The sequence below is a fragment of the Coccomyxa subellipsoidea genome, assembly GCF_000258705.1.
Source record: "Coccomyxa subellipsoidea C-169, whole genome shotgun sequence".
NCBI classification, from domain to species: Eukaryota; Viridiplantae; Chlorophyta; class Trebouxiophyceae; family Coccomyxaceae; genus Coccomyxa; species Coccomyxa subellipsoidea.
This window is the reverse complement of record NW_005178024.1, coordinates 281,768-300,761: the sequence shown is the minus strand read 5'-3', so window position 1 is coordinate 300,761 and position 18,994 is coordinate 281,768. Positions and strand designations below refer to the sequence as shown.

The 18,994-nt window shown below is 51.4% G+C and overlaps 6 protein-coding genes across 6 annotated transcripts; 4 read left to right on the top strand and 2 right to left on the bottom strand.

Annotated features, from left to right (window-relative positions):
• Positions 1 to 59: 59 nt before the first annotated feature.
• On the top strand, positions 60 to 3,754 carry COCSUDRAFT_67839 (hypothetical protein; the record flags this gene model as incomplete). Its single annotated transcript, XM_005643786.1, has 6 exons — positions 60 to 69; positions 236 to 366; positions 904 to 1,095; positions 1,585 to 1,695; positions 2,217 to 2,362; positions 2,923 to 3,754. 6 exons carry the CDS (start codon positions 60 to 62, stop codon positions 3,062 to 3,064), a joined length of 732 nt encoding a protein of 243 aa, XP_005643843.1. The 3' UTR covers positions 3,065 to 3,754.
• Positions 3,727 to 4,624, top strand: COCSUDRAFT_34262 (hypothetical protein). Its single transcript, XM_005643785.1, has one exon. The coding sequence runs from the start codon at positions 4,229 to 4,231 to the stop codon at positions 4,439 to 4,441; it is 213 nt and encodes a 70-aa protein (XP_005643842.1). The 5' UTR covers positions 3,727 to 4,228; the 3' UTR covers positions 4,442 to 4,624.
• Positions 4,625 to 5,524: 900 nt separating this feature from the next.
• COCSUDRAFT_25806 (ArfGap-domain-containing protein) lies at positions 5,525 to 7,192 on the top strand (the record flags this gene model as incomplete). The annotated part of the gene is made up of 5 exons (XM_005643784.1): positions 5,525 to 5,716; positions 6,086 to 6,204; positions 6,343 to 6,382; positions 6,575 to 6,664; positions 7,052 to 7,192. Coding segments are annotated over exons 1-5 (459 nt in total), but the record flags the coding sequence as incomplete, so codon positions are not given.
• A 6,817-nt stretch (positions 7,193 to 14,009) lies between these two features.
• On the bottom strand, positions 14,010 to 14,916 carry COCSUDRAFT_44655 (hypothetical protein; the record flags this gene model as incomplete). The annotated part of the gene is made up of 2 exons (XM_005643783.1): positions 14,010 to 14,270; positions 14,830 to 14,916. The coding sequence occupies 2 exons, from the start codon at positions 14,914 to 14,916 to the stop codon at positions 14,010 to 14,012; spliced, it is 348 nt and encodes a 115-aa protein (XP_005643840.1).
• Positions 14,917 to 17,266: 2,350 nt separating this feature from the next.
• COCSUDRAFT_58590 (hypothetical protein) lies at positions 17,267 to 17,874 on the bottom strand (the record flags this gene model as incomplete). The annotated part of the gene is made up of 2 exons (XM_005643782.1): positions 17,267 to 17,479; positions 17,785 to 17,874. 2 exons carry the CDS (start codon positions 17,872 to 17,874, stop codon positions 17,267 to 17,269), a joined length of 303 nt encoding a protein of 100 aa, XP_005643839.1.
• An 826-nt stretch (positions 17,875 to 18,700) lies between these two features.
• Positions 18,701 to 18,906, top strand: COCSUDRAFT_34261 (hypothetical protein). Its single transcript, XM_005643781.1, has one exon. It carries the CDS (start codon positions 18,716 to 18,718, stop codon positions 18,875 to 18,877), a length of 162 nt encoding a protein of 53 aa, XP_005643838.1. The 5' UTR covers positions 18,701 to 18,715; the 3' UTR covers positions 18,878 to 18,906.
• The last annotated feature ends 88 nt before the right edge of the window (positions 18,907 to 18,994 follow it).

Sequence of the window (18,994 nt, the reverse complement as noted above, 5' to 3'; positions counted from 1 at the left end):
TGCTGGCTTCTTCCATAAGAAATGCTAGAAAAAAAGATGCCGATTTTGCCTTTGAAGTCATGGAATTTGGTCTCCACACTGGTTGCAAGTAAGCGACAGTTCGTGGGTTATGATCACTTCTAAGCGAGGACTCCAGTGTGTTGCCCTGGCTTCGCTTAAGCGACAATCGGCTGACACAATTCCGACACATGTTTTAATCTGTTCAAAGTGGCTTCACGCTTTTTAACCTTTGCAGGTTACCCCCGAGTGTCAGATGTGGTCAGCTCGAGGTCTCCCTACGTGGCAAAAGTGGAGGCTTGGCTGCGATTCGTTGGCCTTCCCTACAACAGAAAGAACGGAGCCCCTTCTGATTCGCCCAAGGGCCAGGTGAATATACCTATGTCTGCATGCATGTTTTGCCCAAAAACCCCATCGGCTGTGCTCAGTGTAGGCAGAAGGGGCATCCTCATCCCTCTTCATCAGGCACAGCGTTAGGCTGATACTCAACTCCCGTGAGCTGCTGCATGTGTCTCAGCGCTGCAGCTTTGGCAGCAGCTCTCAGCAATTTCAGCCGTCTTTGCTATAAACAACTCAGTCTCATTTGACTGGCGGGCAGATCAGCCGGCAACAAGTCCTTCTGGCGTGCAGACCTTGTGCTGTAGTGCTCTTTCCAGGATGATGTTCTGGCTATGCTTGCCACTTGCATTCTCCATTCTACTTCCTTGTGCGTGCAGCTGCTCTCAGCAGTTTGGGAGCGCCTTTTGCTAAGCAAGTTAGATCTGATCTGCCTACCAGTAGCAATTTAGGCAGCAAGCAGTCCTTTCCTCGCGCAGACCTCTCACTGCCTTGCCTTGCCACTACATGCATGACAAGTGTAAGCAAAACATGCTGTAAATTGTTAAGAACTTGGTTTTGTCTGTGCAGCTGCCAACGATCCAGCATGGCAGCAACACAGTGTCGGACAGCTTCTTCATAATCAAGTACCTGGAGCGCACCTACCCAGAAGTTGTGCAGCAGCTGGGCCCAGAGCAGCTGGCGCTATCTGTGGCTGTGGAGCATCTAGTGGACGACTTTCTCAACTGGGGCTTGGCCCACTACCGCTGGATGCACCCCAAGGTACACCCTTCCCCTTCCCCATGACCGAGTTGGGCCTGTCTTTGCATCCTGCTTTCCCTGAGCAGGCGCCGTCATGCTTAGGAACTTGAAGTCCAGAGGATTATAGAATTTTCATTTCCATTCTCAATCATTTACCTCTGGATCCTGGGATCCAGATCTGGCGCATGACAGCTATTGCATGTCATGAAACACAGGGATGCAAAGTTTGTTGGGCCGATGTTGACCCTCCAGTCCTTGCTGGCTTCTTTGCTGTGTCAGAAAGTCAAGCTTGTCTGTCCTGACATGTAGCACATGCATCACTACAGCTTGCAGGGAGGTCAGAAAGTGCTGGGATTGTTGTTGCTGTCTCTCTGGAGTGATCCCGTCATCATGCATGTATGCGGACATATTCTTGTAGCACTGCCGGTCGGGCTGCAGCTTGGCGTAGCCGCCGCAGCAGGGCTTACAATGTAAGGGGTGTGAGTCTGCATGTTGGATGTGGGGTTGCAGGGGTGGGAAGGTTGCCAGAGGTGCTTTTTGAGCGACGTGCCTCAGCCGCTGCGCAGCTTCCTGCTGAGTCACAACAAACGCCCCAACTTGCAGAAGGCCCTGGTCTGTCAGGTGCGCACCGTGTCCAAGACACTTTACAATTGAAAGATCAATCTGGCACCCTTGGAAGACCTGAATTTCTGCATTTCCCAGCACTGGGTTCAATATCAGATGCATCCTTTAGACATCTAACATTGCATTCTTGGAAGGCTATCAAGCTCCCAAAAGCACTTAAGGGTCCCGTGCAGAAGGCGAGCTTGCTGCTAAGCGTGCACATCCTTGTTAGGCGCTGTGTTCTTCCAGTAATGCCGCCACTGTTTGCATGTGCGCGCAGCAGCTAACTGCTACGGCTGAAGTTGTCGTTCTCGGGTTATTTGGAGATTGGCAGCGTACTGGATATTGCTTTGTTGTCTTGATCCTGGTTATGGGCAAGGGAGTCCCTGTGACTGGGGCAATCTTTGTGCCATGCAGAATGGACTAGACCCATGGACAGGCTTCTGTAGAAAGGGATCAGAGCTCCCGCTGCACAACCATCATCACACATGCCCTGATCTAGCAGTCATCTAATTTGCTATCCGGCTTGCATCAAACAGGGGCTGGGGCGGCATTCGGAGAGGGACAAGCTGGTCATGCTGGATGAGGCTCTGGCGGCTCTGTCGGCCATCCTGGGCGACAAGAGATATATTCTGGGTAACCAGCCCTGCGTGGCCGATGCTTGCGCGTTCGGCTTCCTCGACAAGTGCGCGCCAGTTTCCTCCCACCTGCTCCTGAACTTTGACACATAGTTGCACCATACGGGCGGTTTTCTGGCCAATTTTCACCAAATATGACCGTATTCCGTATTTTTAAGATCTGTATGACTGTATATACGGCCTCCGTATTGTGCAACTATACTCGGACAGGCGCCCACATGCACAGCAAATCTTCCTGTTAGGAGCCCGTTGAAAGGAGTTCTTTTGAGGCAGTTTCGCAACATTCCCTTCAGCATGCATTTTGTGGGGCCCTCTCGGTGCTGTGCTGCCTCTGTCTGGCCTGCAAAGAATCCTATCCGGCAATCAGGTGTGAGTTTTTGTAGCAAGGGGAGGGGCATTTGTCTGTGGCAGCTTCTGGTCATTCACCTGAATTTGTGCCTGACAGCTGTGCTCAGCCCTGGATCCTAATTTGATCGCTTTTGTGCTCCGCTGTGCGGCCTTAGCACCCTAAGCGAACCGATCACGCGCAAATTGAAGAAAACAATAAGAACACCATTATTTTCACCCACATCTCTTTCAATGATGGGTCTGTGTTTCTGCTGCGCAGCGTGCTTTTCGACACAGAGTGCGTGGGGCGAGAGCTGCGCGAAGCAGCGGAGCAGTACTCAAACCTGGTCACCTACACTGAGCGCATCAGGAGCACCTACTTTGAGGGCGAGCTCACCTGGGAGGAGACGCCCTCTACCTGACGTGACCCCGTCCTGTTCTGGCGCCTCTACCACTTTGGAGCGCTTGATTTGGCGGGCGTTGCATCTGGCGGGCGTTCCCTCTTTTGACGCTTGATTTGGCAACATCCTGCGTCGGTCTATTTTGGCGTTGGGGTCTCTTTCTCAGAATTTGGCGTCGGCGTCTGATTCTGGCACTGTCCTGTTTTGGCGTCGGCCCAATTTGGCGTCAACCTGATGTGGCGACGGCCTTATTTCGCGCGACGCCTGATCTAGCAGCTTCAAAATTTGCCATGGGGGGCTTTGATTTTCTATATGTGGAGATTTGCACAGCTCAGATTCTTACCCGGATCATCAAGACGGGGCCTGCGCAATTTGGTGACAGCTTTACTTGGCAGTCTTTTGGCACGAGGAGAAGCAATTCTCGAGCATCCTGCTCGAGGAAAATTAAGTGGCTGTTGCATTTTGTGGTGCACCGCGTAAATCCGAAGAAGAACTAATGCAGGGCCTGGCAGCACCTTGAAATTTGTTGTACGGATCATGATGAAGGGAGCACTTTGGGGATTTCAGGTCAGATGGGATTATTACTTGGGAAGCGAACGTGGGCATTTGCCCCAGTGCTGTTGATTATTCGATACCAAGTGCAGTCAAGACTGGAAGGTTCTGAGAGCGTTCAAACGTTAATCTGACAGGTGAATGCTTGGACCAGCCAATGTTTCAACCACAGAGCTTCAAGAAAGGGCCGTAGCATGCATGGCGGGATGCTGGGCCATTGCTGCAGGGGATCTGCAATGATGTCATTTGCATAGTTTTTTTTTTCATGTGCTCCCTTTGGGATATTAATTGCAAGAGTGGTTGAAAGAAGGTGCTATGGCTGGTATCTCACCCTCCAGCACTACATGGGGTAAGAGGCCAATCGAAACAGCAACAGTGTGTGATCGGTATACCAACCTTTGCAGCTCGATTATAACCAAAGTGGGGCTTTTAGTTTGAGCACTACAGTGATGTGTTGACTGCTTGCAAGTCACGAGTGGTGACAATAATTTCCAGCCCTTTTGCTAAATAAGGGCAGGTTGCTTATTGCTGAGCTGTCACCTCGCGTCACCTCAGCACAGAAAAGCACTCTGGCCCTCTTCCTTTACAAAGATATACAGACAAAGGTACACCTGTCCGAAGGTGCCTTTTCACATGGGCTGGGTGATTTATGACTATTGCGCTGTGCGATGTGTGACACAAAGAGAGCGTAGTGCCCTGAAGCGGGCAGGTGGCATAATGGATGCAGGACTTTCTTGGCCAATCCAAAGTGTTTGCAGGACATTGCCCACAGTATATGGGGATGGTGCAGCTAGCTGCTCAGCTGAGAGAAGTGCTACAATGGCAAGGGGTCAATGTCCCTTTTGATGATGATGACAGTACTGTGTCAGGGCTGGGTTGGTCTGTTTAGGCAACTAGTCAAGGCAGCGACAGTCACTCAGTGGGCTGTACGGTTCTGATGCTCAGCTGCGCAACTGACCCGCTGGCTGATGGCCATCACTATGAAATTGAATTTGTAAATGCCCAATGAGTCTGTAAAGAGTTCAGGTGAGCGCGACCTTCTATGAACGAATAGTTCTTGCCTGGTCCACCTGAAATGTCTCTAGCTACATGCATGCACTCTCAGAATTGAGATGGTTTCCGACTGCAGGAATGGACATCCTCTGCCTTGCGTAGGATTGATTGGTCATCTGTGAAGCTCCATGCAGGTCCATGGGAGTCCATGCATACGGACTTGAATGGACTTGATAGAGTCAAGTCACTTGGCTCAAGTGGACTATGCATGTGCGGGTGCTACAGCTGTCCAAACAAATTTGTATGACCATATTATTATTACTATTATTACAGGCTTTTCCTGCCGAAGGCAAGGTGCGTCTGCAGACAAGCTGCATGTAAAGGCTGCCAAATTCCTACCCCTTGTTGAACTCGCCAGATCCAAGCAAGACCCAATCAACCGTGGGCACGGTGCTCAGTGTTAATATCTGTACCGCCCCCCGCCAGCCTGGCCCGGGGCCTATATAGACTGAAGTTAAATTGTGATACTAGTACTAGTACTGTATATTGATGGGGGAGGAGTCTGTTTGAGAGTGTTGGACACTATGGAGAGGATAGGAGTAGTATTGATTCCATGTTCTTCCAAAAGTGTCTATACGTTCTTGTTGCAACTGGCTCCTTGCGCCCATATGGGACAGTGCAGAGACCGATCTAATATATCAGATGATGAGCCCGCATTAACTGCATAGCATGTTGCATGAGGGTGATCACCTTGGTCTTGGAAATGACACGTGCGGGCATGCATTGATTGAGGGGTTCCATTGCACTCAAATGAGCTGACAGAGGCAGAGATCCAAGGTGCATGGGGCGTATCCAGCAGAAGAGCCAAACGAGGCGAAGCTTAGAGAGCTCCATCAAAAATTTCTGCTCCTCTTTGAATCTGCCCAGTTGCAGCGGGTGGACTCCACCGAATAACCCGGTTAGTGGTATCAGCGAGGCAGCGGGGCTCTAGCTCAGATCCCCTGGTGCTGAAAGTGTCGACAAGTGAGGACTCCCTGGTCGCAAAGGGATTGGAGCAGGATGGGGGAGGTGGCCAAATTCGAAAGGGACGCTCTATTTAAGAAGCTAAGAGCCAAACCAGAGAACAAGGTAGTATTTCGGGGCTCCTATCTCACTCAAACAGACGAAGTGATGGTGTTGATTGGCCTGTCAGCTGCTGAAGAAGTGAGAGGAATACAGGTAGCGGATTGCACGCGAATCTTAATAGGAGAGTTCTTTCCAAGACTTTTAAGACACTCAGTTGCTGGGGATTACGGCAAGTAGATGCATGTATGTTTATGGGTCAGAGAGCTGCTGTCCAAAAGATGGTTTAGAGAAATTCTCAGGGCAGCGCTGCGTTTATTTGCACGTTGCTTGAGAAACCACATTTGTGCTTAGCAATGTGTTCATAGGATCAATAAGGGATTGTATTGCATTCCGTTGATGCATGACAAGCGGTGACGCCCTGGGCTTTTGCAGGTCTGTTTTGATTGTCCAGCGAAGAACCCCACCTGGTCCTCTGTACCGTATGGCGTCTTCATCTGTCTCACCTGTGCCGGAGTGCACCGAAGCTTGGGTGTCCACCTTAGCTTTGTCAGGTGGGCAGCTGTTCACTGCAGCATCTCTGGTTGATTGCAATTCTTTGCTTACTGTGTTCTCTGGTGTCCTATCTTAGGCTGATGCCTAGACTACTCGTCATGATGTTGTGAATCTAAAACGTCGATGTCAAACTGCAGGTCAACCACTCTGGACACCTGGACTGAGGACCAATTGAAGGTGCTGCTTCAGTTTGTTATCCTGCTTCACCTGCACTTTGATGCGTACAATTCTTTGCAAGAGATGCAATGTAATTGAATTGACATTGGAATGCTGCTTGCGATTCTTCCATGATATGCTTGATCACGATATTCACTTGCTTTCCCAGGTGTCTCATCAGCCATTTTCTCACCGAGTGTTTTGCGCCTGCAGATCATGAGCGTGGGAGGGAATGGCAGAGCACGTCAGTTCTTCAAGCAGCATGGCTGGTCAGAGCTGGGGTCTGACAAGATCGAGCAGAAGGTGCGCAGAACACACTCGCTGCAGACCTTCACAGGGGTCTGGAACGTTGCGTGAAGGGAAGACCAAGCATGAGCGAGTACCAGACATTTTCCACAGCCGCTCCCTGATCAGCACGACCATTAGAGGTAGATTTGGCAGAGGCCAGCACGTCACTTTGAGGCATGGGATTCGTGTAGCACAGGGCACAAAGCTAGTATGTGATCCTGCGGTGTCCAGCGGGCGCAAATGTTCAGTGTCATACTTCACGGCTGGCCCCTTCGCCCGCCAGCCCATACAGAGTTCCTCAACAGGGAAACAAGTAAGGGCGGCTTCATGCCAAAGGGCCATATTTGGGGTATCCAACCAGGAAAATCGGCGCTGAAATTTTCTGTGTGCAATCTCTTGCAGTACACGTCACGCGCGGCGCAGCTGTACCGCCAGCAGCTGGCCAAGGACGCAGCCAAGCTCTCGGCGGTGCCCAAGCCCAATGCTATTTCCGACAGCGCCCCCGCGCCGCCGCCGGCCGCGCCTGAGCCGGCCTTGAACGGCGCGGCCGCCGCCGCCGCCCCGGCCCCGGCCGAGAACGGCAATGCGGCCGCCGCGGAGGCGCCCGCGGCTGCCGCTTCCGCCGCCCCTGCGCCAGGTGAGAAACTGCTTCTTGCTGGTGTTGGGTCGGCTGCAGACGGGTGCTCGTCAGCTTTTAGCACATGCAGCCTGCTTCCGTTTGAGAGAGACTGGCATTCAGTCAATAATCTGTCAACAGAAGTCAGTGGGTGAAAACATTGTCTTGTCCTGACCCTCTCATCACCTCCCTGCCACAAGCTTTGACGTCTTGGCCTGCGTTCTTACTGCGCCGGTGGCAGCACACTCTGCTCCTACCGCGTAAACCCCGGCCCCAGGCCCAATGCTCAAGCGCCGCGCATCAGCAATATGAAGCACACAATTTTTCTGTGGATTGCTTTTTTTTTGGGTCGCTGAAGTGCTTATTTTCATGCGCGCAGCAGCCGCACGGAAGCCGACGGCCGCCAAGCCGCGCTTTGGGGCGGCCAAGAAGCCGGGCGCCAAGCCGGGCGGGGGCCTGGGCGTCAAGAAGATGACCACAAAGGCGGACGACAGCCTCTTCGACCAGGCGCCCGCCGCCGAGGTGCCCGCGCCGACCGCCGCCGCAGCCGCCGCCCTCGCTGGGCTGTCTTCGTCGCTCTCGGTGCGCTTTTTTTCTCCTCTGCCCTACATGGCTTGAATAATGCCTACGTGGCACCACTTCTGGCTGCTCCGCACGCCACCAGCACCTCTCCCCTGTGCCTCTCCCATGATACAAACCATGCGCAGCCTGTTGTCCCGTGCAGAGATGTGTCTTCCTTACAGGCTGTGGGAACACAAGATATGGTAACACGCGATCCCAAGTTCTGTGGTCCATTCTTTTGGCTTCAGAGCAAATCATGAGGTGGACGGCGCACAAGTTGGTCACACCCCCAGGCCCCTGCACCGCCGAATGAGAAGCACTGCCTTCACATCATGCTGTTGTGCATGCACGGCAGCAGTTAAGCGAAGGAAAGTGAGAGATAATTAATACCTGACCAGGTGGTTCTGATCACAGGAGGAGGAGAAGCTGGTGGTAGCCAACGATTCCAAGGTGGCCTCGCGCTTCGCGTATGACGTGCTGGCCAACGCTGACGAGGCGGCCAAGGCGACCGGCGTCAAGCGCGGCAAGGACGGCCACGTGCAGCTGTCGGCCGCCGATGACTTCTTCGCGTCTCCGCTCTCCGCCAAGGGCTCCCTCGCAAAGTGAGCAGCCTCACTCATCTCCTGTTGCAATGTACTTCTCTGGTCATCAGTAACAAGATAACCTCTAGATGGGGCACCCTATTACAGCACGCATTAGCATGGATGCTATGCCGATGTTTTGCTCATCGCCTGTGAAGGAGCGGTCTCCCAAAGAATAGGCTCCCTCGCAGAGCGAGCGGCCCTGCCACTTCCGTTGGAATGTCCTCGGTAGAGCATGCTAGGTGCTGCATCAGAGAGAACCGAGGTCAAGTGCGCAGGTCCTGAATCTCTGTTGCATGTGACGTCCCTGGTAGTGTGTGCCAGTGGCTGCATCATGATGGGACAAGTTTGCGTGTGTACGCAAAAATGATTCTGTCAGGGGAGGGGTGTTCACTCACTCTGGGTCCCACCCGTTCTTCCTACTCTGTCGTTTTGTGTTTCCTACCCTCACAAGCATGGCGAGCAATTCTAGGCTGTCAGACATGTCAAAGTGTCATGTGAGACACTCCTCCACGACTTGGTCGGAGAAACAATTGCTTGCCACGAAGCAAGGGCAGTCCAGTGCCTGAGCTCTCATTCACATCGGCAGCAGATCGTTGCGTTGAGTTCCTGTGCTGGATGGGGAATCAGCTCTATTCATCTGTCTCTTTTTCCGAGCACAAGCAAACTTATGTCGGATCTCGGATCTGATTATATGCATAAAAATATTCAGGTCTGTGGGCGGAAGAGGGAATGCCGCGAAACAGGCGGCCCCGGCCGCAGAGGAAGCTGACGCGGCGCGGCGGCGTTTCGGCAACGCGAAGAGCATTTCCAGCTCGCAATTCAACTCCGACGAGAACAGCTCTGGCAACAACTACGAAAAGGAGGTGCGGCTTTTCTTTTGACTTTCTGGGTCACTTCCCAGCTGACACCCAAAAACTGGCATCTGGATTTGACATCTGGAGTGGTGCCTCTTTTGGCCTGGCTGCTGACAGCACCCTCACAAGATGGAGGGTACAGCACTGTTAGGAGGTACGGCCTGCAAAGTCTGCGCTGTGGCTACCCAAAGCCTGGGGGCGTTCCTCATGTGTCTTTGGAGTCTGCTGTCGTAAACTCAGCAGTGGAAGGATCATGTCCAGATGCCACACCATGGGATGCAGCCACAAGCTTTAGATTTCTATGATTGTATACCACTTGTGGTTCTTTCTGGCATCAAATGGCACAAATAACAATGTGATGAACACCACAATGCCCCTTCCAGCAGTTGCATCGCATGCGCATGAACAACGCTGCTTTTAGACAGGTGTGTCAGCGATTCAGGGGCCCTGAGAGTGTATCCTGAAATTGCGCAGGCGCGGCTGAGCCGGTTCCAGGGCGCGACGGCAATTTCGTCGGCTGATTTCTACGACAATGGTGAGGGCCCGAGCGGCGGCGGCGGCGGAGGGAACGCGTCGAGCGAGTTCGATGTCAGCGCCAACGAGCTCATGAGCAAGCTGTCATTCCAGGCACGCGCCACTGTCCCGATCAATATAATCCGAATTTCTGCATACCAGAAACACAGCCTGGGCGGCTGCTGGTCCTGGTCATGATGAAGCTTTGCAACAAATCATGAAGAACCTATCCTTCCAGGCGCGCTGCCTCCTCTATCAGCATTTCCTGATAAAGCATGGGAATTATGGCATCTGTTAGGCTCTCAGGAAGGAGCCAGGAAGCCTTGATCTAGATTGCGGCAGTGCTCGGGATGCAGTAGCCGGCATGCAGTGCTGTGCTGAGCGGGGAGGTTTTGCTGTCTGTTGTTATCAATTTGTCCCACTGTTCTTGCCGGTGATGGATAAGCCGATAGACTGGAGTTTACCTTCTTCCCCTTCACTTGCTCCTGGACCTGCTGTCGTTCCTTTGGAAAGTCGGCGGTACTGAGGATGGCATGCAGAGTGTTGCTTGTTGGCCCATGTTCTGCCGTTTATGATACAATCCCTCCCCTCCTAGTCGTCTGTAAACACTGGATGAGTAACAATGCCCTGACATGTCAATGTTTGTCACTTGCAGGCACGGCAGGATTTTGCGCAGGTGAAGGAAGTTGCGGGGGCGGCCACGCGCAAGCTTGGCAGCATGGCCCAGAACTTCATGAAGGACTTGCAAGGCGGATACTGACCGCCGCGTAGCCGGCGCGCAGCCGCCTTGGGACTGCCGCGCAGCTGCAGCGTAGCTGCCGATGCGATGCGACTGCTCAGAATGGGGCAATCCCACCTTCTTGGGCGCACTCACTGCCCTTGGGCACACTCACAGTGGCAGGGAAGGCTTGGGTGCAGCAGGTGGCAGCAGCGGGATCTGCACAGAACAGATTTTGGCCATGACAGTTTGCAACCATGCACGGGCACCCATTATAACACACATAAAGTGCGCAACACATTCCCGGTGTCTCTGCAGTATGGCAATTGGGCATTTGGCTTGATCAGCGTTTCTCTGGGTGCACAGTTAGCATGAGCCTCACGACAGCATGATCTCGTGGTAGTAGAGAGTGTGATGATGTCACTGCGGGCGAGGCATCACGATTTTCAATTTAAATGGAATCCAAGTTTTAAATTCTGTGGGTGCCTGCGAATCTGAATTTGCTGGCAATGAATCAATAAAGGACCATATCCGTCCAGGTCTCTCTTGTATCAAGCTTAGCTAGGAGTCATTCTGCCGTCTGAAACCAGTGAAAAGGTTGCTGTCGAACACATTTTATCTACAGGATGTATTAACGAACACTATATCATACCAGAGGTCGACATTTGCCTTCCAGTGATATCAATGACATAGTGCACATGGTCTTCAAACTTGCAAGTATACTGGAGACATTTTGCAACTTGCATGTCCGCAGCGGAACAGCTACCGTACCGGCTTGTTATTATGAGGTGTACCTCTTTTGTTACTTGAGCACTCAGACTCTATTTAGACTGGATTCCCAATAGAAATTTACCATGGCAGATGCCATTGGCATCTCCAGTCTCAATGGGTTATTCCCCATAATAAATTATACCCCCATGCATAGATGGGCTACACGCTACTCTAGTGTGAGTACACGCTACACGTACACGCACTGTACTCTAGCGTAGGAATTTTCTGGCCTAATACACGCATTCCACACGCAGACTCCTGTTTATGGGGGTTCGGAGCACTTCTAGGGCACCAAACATGGTAAGATGTCATGGTAGGCGTTCCCAAGCCTGGAGAGCTCATTTATGCATGCTTGGGTGTTAAAAATCATAGATTTTCCCCACCAATGGCTCTTGACTAGACAGGGTGGAGCCGAGGAGGATACCCTCTATAATTCCCCCTCATCTAAAAGAAGCATTCATGCACACTATAAATGGCCCTATAGCATTGTAAGGCTTCCCACAGCACGTTGAAAGGTTTGGTGATCCTTCTACTATGAATTTGGCGGGTTTTAAGCTATTTTTGACGGTTTCTTAGTAATTACGTAATCGGGCATGTGACCCAAGCCTACACGCACGTGTACAGCACGTGTACACATTGGCAGTTAACGCGCACGTGTTTGCACGTGCGATTTCCTGACCATGCGTGTAGCCCATCTATGGCCATCTATGGGGGCCCCATGGTTTTCTCCTACAGCACTCGGCACAAATTCCTCATGCAGATTTATTCACATTTGTCTTGTCAAGATCAGTATCAACACACTGACACCAAGCAACCACCTTGAAGTGCACTCGGTCTTGCCACTGATCACTGGAACTCTGAAAAGTGATTAGCTTGTCAAGAGCCAGAGTGGCCCAATAGACTTGCACCAAACCACTTGATGAATCCAAGACATCTTAGCATTCAAGATACTTGCGCTGATACTGGCATGCCAAACCAGACCATATAAACCATGCTCATTTTCATACGCCGCACACAGGAACAGCAATTAAATTGTATCAGATCCCCGATAGACATTTAATGCATCTCAGTAAGTCCTCAAAAGGCCCTTGCCTCTGGCAACAGTATGCGCATCTGCAGAAAACCAGTTCTTTTTCTGCTGTAGCAACCATAATACTGCCACACTTACTTTGCACCTGTGCGGGCTTCTTGTACCTTGTTTGCACCTATGTATGTGGGACCACAGAAAGGTAGAAAATCTGCATCCTGCCAGCAGGACCATAAAGAAGAATTGCGCACGCAGCTTCGAAGGAACCTCGGTGCTGACTAACAACGGCATGTGGTGGTAAAACATGAGTTTCTGCTTAACTCTATAGCATGCACCCACAGGCCAACAAGACTGTCAATGTTGCAAATATGTCTGATTTTTTTCTCAAACACTAATCAGATACTTGAAGGCTTGGCAAGCCGTGAACCCGTACTGTGACTAGCATGTGTGCGCTATTCCTCATACTGCATGTCAATGTATTTAAACCCCCACTCTAAAGAGTCTCTCCAATGCGCCTCTCCAGCAGCAGTACTGCACTTAGCCCTCAAAGGATCATGCCCACAGCTCAGCTCACAGGGTCAAAGGCAGCAAACACTGGGGGCTATAAATTGCCCGAATGTGCACTAATGCCCTGCGCCTGTAGCACTTTGCTGTTTCTCCCCGAGGGGTCTAAAGCTTTGATGCAGAGGGTTGTCAAACCATGCAGCAGCCAAATTGCAGTACTGCGCTTTCTAACAGTGTGGACCCTGCAAGTGCCCAGTAGAATATCAATTAGACCACTTAGACATTTGCAGAACAGCAACATTAGCCGGAGGCAATCCTATTCATTCTTTTCATGAATTATGGGTAAGGTAGAAAATTCAGCCCTTCTTGCAGCTGCCACAAGACAAGGCAGCACTGAGCCCTGCACATAGCGGCAGAGGCAGGCCCCACTCTCATGCAGACATGCTTTACAGCTGCTGAGCGCAGCATTCAAAAGCTGTGCTCTTATTTATGGGTGCACCCTTCTTTTGGCTCCAAAACATGAACCTCAGACTGACACCATTCCCTGAGCTCTGGCTAAAAGCAGACTCCTTCATTACGTGATTACCTAATCGGTCGGCATTTCTGCTGGCCAGGCAGGCCTGCACAGAACGAGATTCAGGGCAGGCTGCAACATTATTCCCAGTTGGAACGTCACAGCGCTCTAAATACTCTCTGGAGTAGTGGCAGCCCCCGGTAAGCTCACATCACTAATCAGTCATCTGTATGATGCATGCCGGCTCCCATGTAGATGCTCGCAGCTTCTAACCTGCTCCCTCCGCGCGCAGATTCCGGACGGAATGTTATGTAGTTATTTGCCATGCGCCCCCTGATGACAAGCACATCTTTCTGTGGAGGTGCAGCTGTGCCTACAAAGTTAAGTCCGCATTGCGCATGCCAGCATCAACACAAGTAGACTGCCTTGCGGCAGCAGCTTTGACCGGGGATCCTGATTTAAATGCCACCTTCGCATGGTCCACTACCTCTGCAGCTTGTATCGTTTCATGCTGTTCCTGCCAGAGGCAAGGTGCATCTGCAGACAAGCTGCAGGTAAAGGCTGCCACAGATCCGCCCCTTGTTGGACTCGCCATATCCAAGCACCTTCTAATCGATAAATTTTCACAGCACCTGAGCGTAGACCGTCCCACACCTCAGGAAGCTCACCTCATGCGGTGCGGCACTTCGTCATGCGTTTTAGTCATTGTCGAGCCGCGGCCGCTTGGGCGGCTCGGGATGCGGTTCGGGCGGCGGCTGATGGAGGTCCGCTGAGGGGCGCTCCCTGCCAGCGGTGGCCACTGCCAGGGGAGGTGCCTCCCCTCCCGGCCCCAGCGGCGGGGATTCCCGTTGCTGCGGCAGCGGCGGCGGCAGCGGACCGGCCAAAATCCCTGCAGCTCTTTGATTGCCCACGCGCACTCGCATGAGCTCGTTCTCAAGCTCCTGATTTTCGCGCAGCATCTGCAAGTTGCCAAAGAAGCACTCAGCACTCCGGTGTTTGCCTTGCTGTCAATTGCTGATCAGATGTGTCGCTGTAGGTTGTGCAGGGTCTCTTTGAAGGGACCCTTGCTCTCTGAGCGAGCTCATGGCTGTAGAAAACCTGACTTCTGAAATCGGTAGGAAGAAAGGTCCCCTGCCATCAGGGGGCACAAATGTCGAGCAGATCAGGCCAACTTTGCCTGGTCTCCTGGACTTGAGTCTCAGTCTCAGCTAAGTTCAATAGATTCCACAGATTTAATTATCGACTGCTGACATCCTTAATGAGCGGAGTCCGCGTCATAGGTGTTCGAGGTGGCTGCTGTCAAAGCGTAATCAGGATGTCGTGGCAATCAAACACGCTCTGTGCCAAGGCATTAAGGCATCACCAGTTGATGTCACATTCAAAGATCATTGTATTTTGAGCATTTACGAATTTGATCAGCGGCGAAGCGTTTCCAGGGCCCAGCAACGCTCAGGCATCGAGCTCTGGGCGGTGATGCCACACGAAACAAGGACTTGCACAAATTTTGAGACACCGCACCCTGAAGAGCGAAGCTCTCGCATCTTCAATCTTTGGGGGCTGTTCAACAGGCTCCTCAGACTCTCCGCCGCGAGGTCCGAGAGCCATTGTCTCCCAAGACAGATCTGTTGCTCCGAGATTGACGGACACTCTGCAACACGAAAACAAGATCATGGCAATCCTTGATGTTATGGAAAAGCTTTCTCGTGTCCGTATCCCTACAAATGCTTGCAGAAGTATCCCAGCAGCCTGGCAGGGTCAGTGGCATTCATTGTGAATGTCACTGAACCCGAGCCGTGCCAGAAAGGAAGCTCACCAATATGAAGTACTATACTGTCGAATCAGGCGAAATCAGCTGCATTTTGCTCCTTTTAGTACGTTTCCAGAGTACACAGCGACATTTCGACGTTTGAGTGAATGACACCTCCAATGACTACCAATTCAATAATTCCATCGTCGAGCGCACCATTTTTTACTCGGAAAAACAAATGTTGTTCACTGTCATTTCTGATCGGGTGGTTCTGGAGGTGTCTTAAAGGGAATTTCGCCACAATTTGGTACGACTTCCCGCGCCGCGTTCGACGCGTTACGAGGGTCTTCGTGGTATCAGGGGGAGTTAACTCTAGGAGAGCTCCCGTTAGTATTATGCTCCACTTTATGACCTCCTCGGGCGTGGTTGATTCTGCGATGTTGTTGCTGCGCGGGCTTCCACGGTGAAGGCAAGCTCTTTGGCACTGTGAACATGCACGCATGCATGCAACACCATGGTAGCAAAGCTATTGATATCAGCATGTACTAACAGTTTTCACTAAGCGTCAGCGATGCCGGTTCAACAACCATGACAACCTGAGGCTCCAGAGTACTCCCACAGAATAACTACAATGCAGCTCCTGCCGCACCGAGACAGCTGCATTCCTGTGCAAGGGTCTGAGATCATCATGATGCTGGCGCAACAAATGTCAAAGATAGCTTGCAATTTTTTGACGTTCACACTGTGACACCACTGCTACGTAGCTCCCTCTCAGCAGTGGTGCCACACGTTAGGTATACGTACACCTACGTGTGCTAAAGCTGAGCTGGTAATTTGAGAAAATGGTATGCTGACATCAAAGCAGTGATTGGTGCAGCACTGCACAAGCATAATGCAGGCCAGCTGCCTGAATGCCTGAACTCAAACATTTCAAAATAACAAGGAACTCCGGATTACAGAAGTGCAGATCATCATCACACATGTTCATCATTGCACATCGCAAACGGTGCAAAGTAGCAACGCCACTCAAGTTCCCAAAGCGATACATGAGATACCATCCTGAAGTTTCACAAGAATTGTTGAGAGACAGCCACTGGCATCACCAACGTTTACCCAAGTATTCACAAGTGGGTGCCACCAGTGATATATAATCAAACCACTGGCCAGAGCACTTTAACAAATAAATCGCTGGTGAAAATGAAATGTCTGGCCTACAGATCATCGATGCTGGCAACAAATGCCTGCGCCTAGAGCCAAGCTGCCAGGCTTCTATTAGTACCGGATGTGCGGTAATTGGTATCAGAAAAGCTGCTAAGCCGTACGAATTCCTACACACACTATTTTTGAAAGAAATAAGTAATTTCCTAGTTGAGTTTCTAGTAGAGTCTGAGCACACCCCATGACAAGTACTGCTGGAGATGGCCCTGTGCAGCTGCCGGACTGCAAATATAGATTTTGAACAGCTGACCCAAGCCGCTGTACTAAGCGCAAGCTGCTGTCCACACGAGCAGTTTTCTAGCAAATTTTGTCACTACATGATGCAACTGTCTGCAGCGTTTGCAACTCAATATACTACTATCACACCTTTGTGGCATGCCAGCTCGTATACTTGAATTTGTATCTAAGCAAACCTGCCTCTAAGCGCTGAGCTGTTCAATGCCAGCCTTAAGATAAGGTTGCTACATCCGGAGAGGGAGAATTTCTGCAGGCACCAATCTCCGCAGCAATCTCAGACTCATTTTCCAGGCCCTATTGCTGCCACAATTGCCGTGCCACACACTGCTGCAGGGACACAAATGAAAGCAGAAGCAGAATGCAGCACTAGCGCAGGTGTGATCATACGGCACCCGTGACAGCAATGCACATGTTCACAAGGCTGGACTGCAGCCTCGAAAAATGATACATTCATTCTGCCCTAAGAACAGCGTCAAGGAGACACGACACCCTCTACAGTCAATTGAAAGATCAGCAGCAGCTACGCAACTAGTTGAATCTGGCAGGGCTCTGTTGAGAGCCAGGTGTGATCCGTTTGGGGGGTCTTGTTCGTCCCAACAAGGGTAAAGGGCTCCATTCAACCGACAGCACACGATGCTCCTGCTATAAATCAGGCCGCCCCTTGGAAGGCCTGAAGATGAGTCACCCACCTGCTGGGTCCTCCCACCATCACCCGTACTGATTTTATTTCCTGGACGGGTGCGATCGTCTCCATCACTCGTCCAAGCTCCGCCTGGTGTAGGAGAAGCGCTGATTTGGGGTAGGCGAAGATGGTGCAAGGGACGGGGAGGATGGGGCAGGTGGGGGTGAGCCTGGCTCAGCGATCTCCTGCTCCATGCCGTCCACAGCGAGCAGAGTCGCTGCCCTCATATTGCAGCACCGCGCGTCCACGATGCGCAGCTTAAGCAGCTCGTTTTCGACGAGCACCTGTGCACGGCATGACAGCATGGGGCAACTTACGACCTAGCCTGCTGTCGATTCTTATGCAGAAGGATTGGTAGAAAAGCACCTGCAAATTACTTCGTCACAAATATGTTATGATCACCGCTTCAATTGTTTGACAACATGAAAGGAATGCGAGACGTATCCCATAACGCATGCAGCGAAAGATGGCAGCAGTTGGCACACCCGATAGGGTAAAATAATGCACACCGATATGCTCGTCACAGCAATTGCAATCCATTGGGTATTACGAATGGGAAAACGTGGCAAGGCAAAACCGCTTGCCTTACCTGCTTCAGGGCTGCTCGCAGATTGGCCAACGAGACACCATTTTCCCAGGTCGCATTGTCGACGATCGTAACGGTATTCAACCACATCATCCTGCCTGCATTAGCGGAAGAACATGCTTCTCACTCTTAACGCGAGAAGTGTGTCCCCGGGCAGTGTCGACAGCAGGCCGTGACTTCCCAGTATGTAAAAATCATCAACGATGCCGTTGCCACGACAGGACGTGAGAGGAAAATTTTAGACATGAAGCAAAAAGATGCTTTGATTTGAAAGAAGAGACAGTTCGGCTCTCTTCCATCCTCGCCAAAGTAAGACGTCATCAGTGGAGCAAAGAATCTCAAGGGCGGAGGACCATGCACAGAATGATGTAGGAGACAAGCCAGCCGTCAGGAATCGTAAATAGCTAGCAGACCTGGTTCCTCTGCCTAGCTCGATGAACAGCCTCACCTTGAGCAGACCCGCCCTTTTGAATCCACAGGATCCTCGGCGAGCACGGCCTCAACTTTTAGCGCACGTCAATGGCGGGGTGGGTTGCAGGCTCTGAAGTAATGAAATCGGGTTGTTTGGATTCCAAATTTTGGAAGCTTGGAGTACAGAGGAAGAGAAGAGAGGAAGTGAGTGTCCGTCACATCATGCCAGATGCATCAGTCACCCATCGATGACATCAGCATCTGCACCAATTGTTGCCTTGCTGGTGTCTCGAGACTTTTTGCATGGCACAAGTAGGCGACTCAAAGCACCGGCTGCTGGCTCAGCCGTGACTGGCTTGCATCATCTTGAACCAAGTTCTGAGTGTTGATTTACATTTTGAAGATCCCAGTAACGATTTTGGTAAAAGTCTCACTCAAATGGAACTCATGAAGGTTTGACTCCAGACTTCAAGGTGTCATTGCGCGGGGATTAGCTGATATAAGTCTCCTACAAATAATCACCATGCGTTTAATATCCGAGATACTAGACAGCAAACACTTGCGACCTGAGAGCAGACGCAAACCCCGGCGGGCTTTTGGTGCAAAACAGCTCTGTCTTCTAGTAGAGACTCATTGCCAGGGGCGCTGGGACGGCATGGCCTGCCCAATCCGGAGATCTGTCTAATATAAAACAGAATGCAAGACGTCAAGGTAGAGAGATCCCTCTGATCTCATAGTATAAGAACAGCATTTGCTACTCCAATGGTTGCAAGCACTGCTCTAGCCAGGCAACTGCCTGTCA

Bases quoted from the DNA above. Each gene is read 5' to 3' on its own strand.
- COCSUDRAFT_34262 (XM_005643785.1), top strand. From the start codon at position 4,229: ATGGGCTGGGTGATTTATGACTATTGCGCTGTGCGATGTGTGACACAA.
- COCSUDRAFT_34261 (XM_005643781.1), top strand. From the start codon at position 18,716: ATGCGTTTAATATCCGAGATACTAGACAGCAAACACTTGCGACCTGAG.